Consider the following 13104-nt stretch of genomic DNA (forward strand, 5'->3'; position numbering starts at 1 on the left):
GGACCCTACTGTAGGGATGACTATAAGAGCTGTACAGTGTACACAATTACTAAAGTCTGCAGAATCCAAATGTCATTATCAATCCCACCGTCGTAGGCACATCATTTGCAGCACTACTAAAAATATTTTAATTTTAAAAACATAATAACAAATACATTGGGATGGAATGGAAGGAGAATGGGTTAAGGGGGTTTATGATACTTATCCTGTTAACATTTAACTAAGGTTTCCAAGCTTCTCTGATTTTAAAATGCTTATTCTTAAGAACACAATCAAACAGACTTATTTCCCCATCCATGCTGCAACCACTCACTCCATGGAGACCATAGGAAGCGTGTGATACTAAGAGGCATTCAGATTTATTTATTTATGTAGATAATGCGTACATCAGCTGGACTCATCCTCCATACAGTATGCAAAAGTTTTACATCTATTGGTACAAATAACATGCATGTAAAGTATTAAGACCACATAAACCAAATGCCAATTTATTGTCAGTATAAAAGTGTGGATATACTGTATGTGTTGATTTAATAATATTAGTTTGCATATGGCTTGTAAAATGTCACTGTTTGTATCAAGTCCTTATCTCACCTGTGTAAACAAACAAATACAGTAAGTGGTAGCCTGCTGTATATACATCTACTAGCCCTTTTTTTGCTTTCAGGTATCTGTAGATTTAATTAAAATTTGTCAATTTTATAGATATACCTGCATTGCTGATAATCAGAAAAGATGAGGACTAAGAATGTCATTTTGCTACATTATCTTGCATACTATACTATATTATCCAAATATTGCAACTAAAACATTTCTGAATAAAAATATAGTAATTTTTAATGTAGATTTTCAAAACAATAATATGTTGACATGATACATCTTGCTACAGTAGTGCCAATAATGTTAGTTGAGTTATTTAACTGTATTATAGAAAAACCTGAAATAAAACACAATTGTATAGTTTTGTACAAATAAAGTGGTTTATTTGCAGCACCTGAAAAAAATTACCGTTTTCCATTCATCATAAATCTGTTTGGTTAGCTGATTGGATGTTTAAATAGATTATATAATAATTTATAAATTGTATCATTGTTTTATGTATAATTATACATAATGTTTTATGCACTGGACATGTAAAAATCTATGTATTTGTTTTGGGTTATTTGCTTTTTGTGTTAGTTTTTTTTTAAATGCCACCTTCCCTTAAATAAAATATTCCCCGTGTTTATTTATTTATTTATTTATTTATTATATTAGTGCTTCTAATATGTAACAGATGTTATTAAAAAAAACTAAACAGATGAGACCTTGAAAATTACAACAAAAATGCAAATCCTGTGATGTAAAACCTGACCTTTCATTTTCCTAAATAACGATTTTGCATGTATTTGCATATGATTGGTAAGTGTGAAACGTGCGGTTCTCCAGATAATGGGTATTGACTGTGTATATTTGAGGTTCATATTTGTGTTTTGGCTGTTTGCAGATTTGTATACACGTGAGAGCAGTTACAGAAAACTGTGTATGTAGAATATCCATGCACTGTTAGGACAGCATTCAATACCTATTCTGGACAACATGAGAAACAACCCGCACACTTCTAACTGCTGTGCTAAGAAGTCTTGCTGAGACTTATAGTTCCACATGGACTGAATAACCGAATTAGCTCACTGTTGCTCAAACCTTACTAGAATGCATTATATTTTGCTATATAGCGAGCCGTATAGCCAGTTATTCATCAAACTGCATTCATTTTCACATTTTAGTTCTATAGCATTATTGCGGTCTACAGCTCGCCTATTTTATTGACATTTGCGAAACCCGTAAATACATACATATTTTTAGTTAAAAGCAAGAAACAGTTGATTGGAGGATCAAGAAAATGTAAAAACATATATATATATATATATATATATATATATATATATATATATATATATATATAAAATAAGGTAATGTTGGCTGCAGGAGTGCATTAGATTATAACGGATGGTATTTACATTTATATTAAGTCTTACTCATGTAGCAATAGTTTCAGTTTGGCTGCTAATAGTCGGTGTGTTTCTCCTGCACGTTGATTTTACAGCTATGATCTCTCAGGCAGTTAAAAGACAGGAGGAGGGTGTTCCTCGGGTCTCTTTATCATTGGTTTGTGGTTTGTAGTGGGGTGGGTCACCTAGATACACATTTCTATACCTGGGGCCACCCTTACAGAACTCCATGCAGCGCAGGACAGGTGTAGCTGCTGCCTGTTGCATGTACCAAGGTGCAATCTACAGCCAGTAGATGGAGAGAAGTGGCTGAGGAGGGAGGGAAGAAGAGGAGGAGAGACCAGGGAGAGGGAAGTCCTTTCCTTAACGTAAGATCCACATCAGCTCACTCTCACCACTTTCCCAGTTCCCCTCCTGCTGCTGCCGTTTGATTTAGGGGACACAGCGCAGCCCTGACAGCCAGCCCGGAACCCCTTATTCGGCTCCCCTGTTGCTTTCACCTCCTCCACTCCTTGGACTAGTGGGCTGAATGTTTCACTCAGGCTCTTGAGATCCAGGATGTTAGGAATTGTAAAAATGGAAGGACATGAGACTACAGACTGGAGCAACTATTACCAGGAAACCCAAGAGGTAAGAGTGGTATTTCTAAAATCTAGGTGGTGTTCATATTGACTGTCGCAGCTGCTGCAAACTTCTTGTGCTATCAAGAAGTGCCTTTCACGGGCGATGAAAAGACCGCGCTGGTGTCATTTGCTTCGCACAAGAGCCTGAGAGTATCTCTATATCGTAAAGTCAAAAAAGTTTTTCCCCTTGAGGGATCTCCTGTACCGTATGGGATTTTTTAGCTGCCCTTAAATGTTTTATCTCTTCAATTTCCCTTCAGATAGGCATACCTGAGACGTAGGTGACTGGAGGCACAAAAGGCCTGTTGTTGTTGATGTTGTTGTTGTTGTTGTTGTTTTTATTATTTTTGTTTTTGTATGTTTTTGCTTTTAATTTTTCAAGAAGTTTCAGGTGTTTCTGATCTGTGCAGAAAAAGTTTATTTAATACTAGAAAAAAAGCACAAATATGACTTAACAGTTAAAAGCCTGCTTCAGGTTCTAAGCAGTTATTTTTATACCTGAACCCATGCTAAGCACTGAGCTAAATCTATAATGCAATCTAGAGTTACAGTAATTAGCAGTGTCCAATACGCAAGGTATTTTTCTAATCATTGGGCTCACATGTCACAATACATTTTAACTCCTAATTTTATGCTTTGGGGATAATCCAATTAAACTATCAGACTATCTGAAAGTTCTTATTGTAGTCATTCTTCATGCTTTATCTAGCTTGGTTAATGTGCTAGGTGAGCTACTTTGGTGGCAGTTTAGCGGGACTGGCACCGAGGTGACCTGATATTGCTGTTGTGCCGGATATAAAACAGTCTAAAAAATGCCCAACTTTTGTCAATGGGGAATTCATAATATTCTTCTATCTTGGCTGCATTTGAAACTCAGCCAGAAGCCTGGCGTTCTGACGTCTGTGGATTAATGTCATTCTACTATTCGCATCAGAATTACTTAGATCACACTATTGTCCACTCAGGTATTTTATTTCATTTTTTAAACTAATTATTACAATTCTAGTTTATTATACAGCGATATACCCAGGACGTTCCCTTGATTAGACCCCATTGTCACACCACTATAGTTCAATTAAACAACAAAAATCCCGTATTGTTTGTGTGAAGTGAAATACAATAGGGTCTTCAGTTTAACTCCAAAATGCAACAATGTCTAATGAACATTTATCTGAAGTTTAGAGATTACATTGTATACTCTGGCATTAGCTAACAATAGTACATTCTATGCATATAGGTATTGTTTAACTAAAATACAAAGTGGAAAGTAGGTAACTGGATATGTTTATATCTCTGGTTAAAAAAAATAAATGACCATCTGGGGCAGTCAGGTCATTTACTTATATATTGTTTTCACTGGAAGCATATTCTGTAACTAGTAATGTAGATGGACGGTGTTTTTATTATACACCTGTATGTTTTCGATTATCCAGATGATAATTTACAGTAAATATGCCATTAATAAATCTGCCCTCAAGGTGAATATAACATTGTTCAGCACGGGGCAGTTTCCTGAATAAAATATGTATATATATTATTTCGTATATACACAGGGTTACAGTGTACAAATTATTACCACCCATAAACATATATTATTTATTATAGTGTAAGTAAAAGCAGTACATGTAAAATATAGGATAAACCTGATTACCTGATCGCATGTGCAGTGTAGAACTAACGCCGTTCATGTTTGAACATCTACATATATTTGGGATTTACCGGAATTTCCATTATTATGGCAATGATGATCTGTTATCTTTCAGCGAGATAAATGTGTATAGTAATCACTATTTTGTTCTAAAATCATGTGCTGATATCATATAATACGACAGTGTGTTCTGTTAGATAGGAGTCTTGCCTGGTGTGAATATTCCTTAGAAGCAATACTGCAAACGTGAAAGAGTCAGGTGTAGGATTGGGAAAGTGGGTCTTGTTCCTGCTGTGGAACTACAAATATCAGCATGGAAATTTCCAGCTCTGCAGCAGCAGTAGAGTCACAGCTTGCTTTCTTTTCTGTTTTAACTTATCGCAGAGTGTTTGACACCAGTATTACACTTACTATGTTGCTATAGTGTTCTCAGATTAAGCTGACATTTCTTGATAATATCGTTTATATCTCACCAGGCTTATAACTCTATCCCGGTCAACAACATGAGCCAAGGATTGGCATCTATGAACACTTACATGACTATGAACCCCATGAGCTCCACTAATAACATGACGCCAAGCTCTTTCAACATGTCCTATGCCAACTCAGGGCTAGCACCAGGCCTGAGTCCCAGCGGCATGTCAGGCATGGGTGCCGGCTCTTCCACCGCTATGAATGGGATGGCATCTGGGGTGCCACCAATGGGCACTGCTCTCAGCCCCAGCAACATGAACGCAATGTCAGCCCAACAAGCCTCAATGAACAGTCTGAGCCCTTATTCTAGCATGAACTCAGGAATGAGCCCTATGGCTTATGCCCCTTCCAACATTAACAGGACCAGAGACACAAAAACCTTTAGGAGAAGCTACCCCCATGCCAAGCCCCCCTACTCCTACATCTCACTAATCACCATGGCCATTCAGCAGGCCCCAAGCAAGATGCTGACTCTGAGTGAGATCTACCAGTGGATCATGGACCTGTTCCCTTACTACAGGCAGAACCAGCAGAGGTGGCAGAATTCTATCAGGCACTCTCTGTCTTTTAATGATTGCTTCGTTAAGGTGGCCCGATCCCCAGATAAACCTGGTAAAGGCTCTTACTGGACATTGCATCCTGACTCCGGGAACATGTTTGAGAATGGGTGCTACCTCCGCAGGCAAAAGCGGTTTAAGTGTGAGAAGCAACAAGGGGGTAAAGGAGGGCAAGATGGCAGGAAGGACCAGTCAGGTTCCCCATCTCCCTTACACCGGGTGCATGGCAAGTCCAGCCAAATGGACAGCAACTCCTCCATATCTAACCAGTCCAACAGTCCACCCTCCTTGGATCACAATGGTTCTAATGGAGATATGAAGCCACAAGTAGCAGGAGGTCCATCTCCATTATCCTCTCACCCTGTTCACTCTTCTCACTCTTTAGTCCATGAGTCCCACATCCATATGAAAGGAGACCCCCATTATTCCTTCAATCACCCGTTCTCCATCAACAATCTTATGTCTTCTTCTGAACAACAGCACAAATTGGACTTCAAAGCTTATGAACAGGCTCTGCAGCAGTATTCTTCCTATGGTGGGGCCCTTCCTGCAATGCCCCTTGGAAGCTCATCTATGTCTGGAAGAGGGACTATAGAACCTTCAGCCCTGGAGCCCACATATTACCAAGGTGTCTATTCCAGACCAGTCCTAAACACGTCATAATCAGCCTCCATCAGTCTCACTGTGATGGAAAATACCTGTTGCCTGCAAAACTCTTTAAAGACTGTTACTGACGTATTAAACTCAAGATAAAGGAAAAACACCTTATTTTAAACAAAACAGAGGGAATTGCAGATTTGGGGGATCTTCAATGTAATATAAAACCACAGAGGTCAACTAAGCTGCAATGGGGTGTATTTAAGTAAACTGTATATAGTGCTAAATGTTTATGAATTTCTAGGCAAGTTTACATGTGAAAGTTTTTTTGGGGAGCAGTAATAGTTGAAAATGAAATAATTTGAAGATAAATATTCCTTGATGCTTTTATATATATATATATATATATATATATATATATATATATATATATATATATATATATATTACTCTCCAGAATTGTGAAGGACAATTGTGCTGTGAAAAAGTTACATTTCTGCTCTCTTTGAACCAATGTCACTTTGGTGATAGATACTGGGGCTCTATTTTGTTACTTGCTAAGGGAAGACATTTTTAAGTAGATATATGGGAATATAAAAGAATGCAAAAAGAAAACATTGATTTAAACCTTATGAGAAAGAGTGTTTGGCAGTAATACAACCCAAATTTTCTTAAGCATGGGTGTACCCTTAAAAAAAAATTAAAAAAAATGTAGGGTTTTTTTTTTGCACTTTTTTTCCCCGATAGTGTTAAAAGAGAAACATAGGTCATTTAAAGAAGGGAAACTTTTCAGAGTGGCTAGCATATTGCATCTCTCTCTCCTGGGGTCATACCCTATCTGGCTGTTCCGTCCATATACATATTTGATATTAGACTACAGGGGCTTAACCCCAAGGGATAAGCTAGGCTAAGGGTCTGTTCTGTGTGTTTATTTTTATTACTTTTTTTTTTTTTTTCGTTTAGATGATTTTTGCTCTTCCCGAATATCCGTAATTTATTGCATGGTTTTCCCCGCTTTGGTTTCTTATTAAATTGTTTCAAATAATGGTTCAATAAAAATACGAATTGTTTAAAATAAGTTTAATTTTATAAATGTAATTGTAATTAAAATATTTTGATTTCTAAAAAGCATAAAAATAAAAAAAAACAATTCAGACATGAAGAATGGTTACGTGTTTTTTTGCAACTCGGTTGCTAGTTATAATGATCATATAATAGTACTGTAATATATATATATATATATATATATATATATATATATATACAGACACACTTATTCACGGAATACATGTTCATACACATGTATTACACACACACACACACACACACACACACACACACACACACACACACACACACACACACACATATAGTTTCAGGAAAATATTTTCAATAAATATACATATTAGAATATATATAATGAGGATTCAGGGATGAAAGGAGTAATAGTTGACTATAAAATAACAGATACTAGAATCTACCTTTACTGAAACACTGGCCGTGTATGACGGTGCACAGTGGGTAAAGAAACGATTTCAGCAACCTCTTGTATTAAATGGTGAGAATCACTTTAATCGAATCATTTTATTTTATTTTGCAGAATAGATGAAAATAAAACAAGCCAATCAATAACAAATAACAAACAAATAAATAAATAAATGCAAGTAACCCTGAAGATGAACAGGTTAATGTATAATCTAGTGTAGCAGCAGTTGTGTAATAGTACAGACCAGCAATACGCATATAATACTGTATGAAGGTCTGTCTGGCGCTGTCTGACACTGTTCTACATGTATTGATTTGTGAACTTCTATTGTCCCCGCTGGGCTAGTTGTGGCCATGGGCTGAATATAAGCCAGACCATGGCTGAGGTGGGATCCGGTGATTGCCAGATCAAGTTAATTGTGCGCTTTTCAATTTATTGGGGACCATCATATTGAAATGCGGCTATCCATATGCATTTTGATCCTAGATAACCCTTGATAAATAACACTTCACCATTAACCAACAATTATGTCCTGGGGTATTACATGAATGAGATGAAAAGAATAGAACGCATGTGGTCAACCTGACAGGTCATGCTGAGACTAGTAGTTCAGCGACAGCTGACCAGCCACATGTAGGGTTAGGCAGTATAAATTATTTTCCAGAAACTATACTTTATATGAATATCTCAATTTTTATTTCTATATTTTACCAGCAGGTTTTTCTAAAAAAATATATACGTAAATAAGAAACGCTATACCGCAGGGCTAATTATGAGCATAATGTTGCCTGGGTAACGTGGGCCTTACAGGATTAACCCACTGGTAGTAGCATTAAGAGAAATGCTAATAGTGACTATGGCTGGGTAATTGTATTGTAAGGTTTCGATGTCTGTCTACCAAAAGAACGTGTAAGGAAGGCCTGGAAAAATGAGTAACTCTACATATTCTAAAATCAGACAAGTGTGCCCGAAAGAGGAAAGCTTAGTGTGCACTGTATAAGAGTGGAGGGAGGTGGGGGCGGGGAGCATTCTCCTGCACCCCCATTTCCCCCCGGGCTCCCGTCGCCGGGATAAAAGTTGGTGGCAGGTTATGTATCTGGAGGCGCTTGCCCAAAGAATCTTATGTCACGCAGCTGATCAATTCATTTATATCCCACGGTTCAAGTATATGTACTAAGCAAGTAAGAATATATTTGTGTTTGTTAGGTATTCTGATGACACAGGAATATTTGGCAACATCACTCTGGGCATATGGAAGTTGAGCAGTTCTGCAGAATAAAACCACATAATTGTAGCATGAAAGGTTACTGTATTTGTGTCAAATGGACAACTTGTCTTAATTGCTTTAAACTCAGACCCATGATGTACAAAGTATAAATATAGATAGATAGATAGATAGATAGATAGATAGATAGATAGATAGATAGATAGATAGATAGATAGATAGATAGATAGACAGACATGCTGTGACATAAATAATGTCTTAACTTAAACACAAACATAAATACACATTATGACCTTTCGCCATATTTTAATATCACTTTTGTGCTGTGGTTATTCTGAAGGTGAGAACTGGGTTATAACGCATGATCCGACATAGCTGCCCACTTACCACCAGCCTCGGTCCTTAAGGGGACACGGTCAGCGTGTCCTAGCGTCCAGGATGCTTCTAGTCCAGGTTTTAAATCTATCCATACTTGGGAATAGGTGGTTAAATCCAAATAACTGAAATACTAGTTAACTCACCTGTGCTCACTTAAAGCTATACTTAAAACCTGGACCACTAGTGTGCTCTGAGGACCAGGTTGGGAAACACTGCTATAAATAGATTGATTGATTGATTGATTGATTGATTGATAGATGAAAAAAAGTATGAACTTATACTATAAGATACAAATTAATATTACAGAATTATATAATAATAATAATAATAATACTTTTATATATATATATATATATATATATATATATATACTTATATGACTATACTTACAAAAAAATTAAGGTTCAAAAAGGGTTGAGATTGCCTAAAGGATAAAGAAAAGGGTCAGACTAGATGAGCCAAGTGGTTCTTATCTGCCGTCAATTTCTATGGTTCTATGGTTCTTTGTTACTTTTGCATAAAAGGGAGAGTTTTTGCGTCATAGCGCCTGATTCATTCTCATATTATATTTTATATGTAGTGATTAGAGGTATTACCTGAGTATCATCATCGACCTCACCTGGGCTGTTGTGCAGGGCTGTTGTGCAGTAAAAATAAAAAACACAAACAAAAGCCACTTAGAAGAACAGGGCTCTAAGTTGGTGATCGCATTTCCCTTAGATAAATAATGACAATGTTCTCAGGCTGAGCGTTAACATGCAATGATAGTAAACAGTGTGATATTATTGGAGGAGAAAGGGCATATATTAGAGAACCTTCTTATTCTCTCACAGAGATCTACATTTTATACCCACTTTAGCTTGGATTTCATACTGTGACATTGTGCTGGTATTGTACAGTAATCTGAATTGTATTTTGTTTCTGCCCACATACAAAGTTCATGTTAATACTTCGTGTGTTTTATATATATTTTTTTCTTTTTGTCTATATGCTTTTTTATTTTACTTATACTGCTGTGGGGTATTCTTTGTTATAGCATGTAAACTACATGAGACATAATTAGTTATGTTTATAAATAAACATATCAACAAATTTGGTTTGGTTTCCATATGTGAGCTCAGTACACAGCATTTGTTAAATTATGACTTTGCGACTCTTTGATGCCTAACCATATAATATATGTGGTAATACCTCCACCTTTTTATGTTATTCTAATGAATTGCATTAGACTACCTGTGGTTTGTTTTATATAGAGAGTGCTGGTATTCATTTTTTTAGTTTGTGGGCTGGTAATTATTTTTTACTGCTCTATATAAGGATGTTCTGAAAGATGTTTTGTGTTTATGTTTATTTCTTTACCTATTAATGTCTTTTAATATAATATAAATATGTATTCATCAAAGCTGGGAGAGAGATAATATTGTGAGAGATAAAGTACCAGCCAAGTAGCTTCTGCCTTTCAAAATTTTATCTCTCTCCATGCTTTGATGAATACATATTTATATTATATTAAAAGACATTAATAGGTAAAGAAATAAACATAAACACAAAACATCTTTCAGAACATCCTTATATAGAGCAGTAAAAAATAATTACCAGCCCACAAACTAAAAAAATGAATACCTCCCAAAAGAGAAGTTGGAATTTTACCTGGATTTACAAATTTACATGTTAACTTCTCCAATTTACTAATGTGTTGAATATGTCATTCATTACTCCATTTCAATGTTTCTTTTTAAACTCCAGTTTAAAATCTATTGGATGGAAACAGGTTGCCTATTTAATAGAAATGCTTAAATATCACAAACTACAGTAAGTACAGTTTCCTGTTCCAGTCCAATGTTATTGTCCTAAATGATTGATCCACATCACTGTAAACAGCAGCAAATAACAGTTTTTGAGAACTAGATATCTTTGTTTCTCCACTAGGACATTACAAATGCTATTGCAACAGTGAGTACTTAAAAGAAACTCATTCCCTTCCACCAATAACTAATTTAATTTTTACACATTTTCTTAACCCCCCCCCCAATCTCCCCCCCTCCCCCCAAAAAAAGTGTTTTTACTAGTACACATGCAATGCAGTAAAAAACAGTAGGGGAGAGAGTCTAAAACACAAAACAGTTTTTAGAACATATTTAATAAGGATAAATCATTCTGGTGTACTTTTGCAGTAGGTATTACTGGTCTTAGAGGAAGGTTGTGATATTGTTTTTAGCAAAGTGTTGTGTTTCTTACAAATGTTACATTTCATATGGGTCTTTATGTATATTTTATTAGCTCTGCTAAGTTTGGTCTTTTTTAAACAAATTATTTCAGAGTTTTCCAAAATCAGAAGCCAAGTTAAAGGTACAACAGACAATTATTAAAATTTAGAGGTGGACTGGAGTTGTACAATAATAATTGCGCGTGGGGGGGGGAAGGGGGTTAGAATAATTTTTGTCAAAGAGGAAAAAAACAGCTACTGAGATCCTCTGTCAGTATATTTGTATATTAATGACATCACAAAATAAATGAATACTTGTGCATTGGTGACAGAATTGCTGAAAGTGAAACAAGGACTGAGTAATAAGGATGCATAGTAGATATGTGTTTATTGTAGACTGTTTCATAATATTGGGTTGTTTGTGCACATGTAGCATAATTTTCATATATTTTGTGAATTGACATAATCTTGTTATGCTTACATGCTATTTTTTTCCTCCTTATATTTTCTTCCCACAATTTTGTCCATGTGTCAGTCTGTGTTGAATGAGTTTGTATGTCAATATGACACTGGAATTTTATAGTGTTCCCTATGTTTGTGTATGGCTGTGCATATTGCTGTCTGTCTATACCTGGGTGTAAGTATATGTAAATGACTGTATGTCTTTCCCTTTCTCTGTTAGCTCACACAAGTCAGGGAGAGTTCACAGGTCTGAACTTTGCTCAGATTAAGGTCCCAGCCCTCTCTTTGTCACAAAGCTTTAATCAAATAGTTCCCTAAAACATCCATCTATAAAAATGAGAACTAGAAATCCTATTCCCTGTAGCCTGGGAGCATTGTACTGCCATCAGGGTGTGTTTAGAAAAAGGTTCTGCAAGCACATTATAAGCATCTTAGTTTTATTGTAAATGAAAATGAAACCAGCTACTTAATTGCAGCACCTTTACAGTCCTCAGTCCATATGCCGTGGACTGTAGATTGCAAGCTTACCAGCATTGCTCTCTTACTTCTGTCCGTCTCTTAATAACCAGTCTTGTTTTATTACTGTGTTTCCAATTGTAAAGCACAATGGAATTTCTGGCGCTACATTTTCATAATAATAAATATCTATATTTTCAATCCACAAAATAATGTTGCAGCTTTGCTATGATTTACTGCAGGTATTATTGAATTGAATCAGCTATTTGCTACCCTAACTTATAATGAGTGATTTATATTATGAACCCAGGGGCTAATTCAGGTTGGATAGCAAATTCTGCTAATCAGTTATGTTATCCTTTGTATCGCATGCTGGGGGCCGCCCAGCATGCTGACCAGAGCCTACCCCAGTTGAACAAGCAGAAATTGCGAAGTGTTTGCAATTTCTGCTTGTTATCAGAGACTGTGGGAGCCTCCATCCGACGCAGGAGACTCACCGTCAGTTTCTTGATCACAGCGGCTGTGTGTGACGTCATGCAGCTACCGTGATCACGCCCACGACACGCCCCCATTTGTCCACCACCGCCCCCGTTCACAACACAGCGCACCCACAATGCTCCGTCTCCTCCCTGGAAAAGGAGCGTTGCCCCCCCGCCGCCCCGCTATCCCCCTACGGCTGCCCCCACCTCACAAGAGGTCACAGCTGGATACACACACAGCCCAGGTGATCAGGAGCATTTACCCAATCAGCTGAGTATTGAACAAGTGTGTACCCAGCTTTTGACCAATAATGTGAGTACTAGAAACTGAGGTGTACTGTAAATTTATTAAAAATTGTGTTTGACTTCCAAACCAAATCGCTGGATATAGCCGGAGTAAAGAAGGTTTAAATCCCTGTCATAGTCCGGAAATGAACTTTGCGGATGACCCGCTTCTCACCTCTCCAGGGGCTGCACCTCTGGCTGCCCGGTAGCGGGAGGGCTAGTTGAAGGTCAGCGCGG

General features: G+C 36.9%; 1 protein-coding gene across 1 annotated transcript; it reads left to right on the top strand.

Annotated features, from left to right (window-relative positions):
* The first annotated feature begins 2208 nt into the window (after positions 1-2208).
* FOXA1 (forkhead box A1) lies at positions 2209-7055 on the top strand. Its single transcript, XM_063947844.1, has 2 exons — positions 2209-2621; positions 4739-7055. The coding sequence occupies exons 1-2, from the start codon at positions 2550-2552 to the stop codon at positions 5954-5956; spliced, it is 1290 nt and encodes a 429-aa protein (XP_063803914.1). The 5' UTR covers positions 2209-2549; the 3' UTR covers positions 5957-7055.
* Positions 7056-13104: the final 6049 nt, after the last annotated feature.

Source organism: Pseudophryne corroboree, chromosome 12 (genome assembly GCF_028390025.1).
Source record: "Pseudophryne corroboree isolate aPseCor3 chromosome 12, aPseCor3.hap2, whole genome shotgun sequence".
Classification (NCBI taxonomy): domain Eukaryota; kingdom Metazoa; phylum Chordata; class Amphibia; order Anura; family Myobatrachidae; genus Pseudophryne; species Pseudophryne corroboree.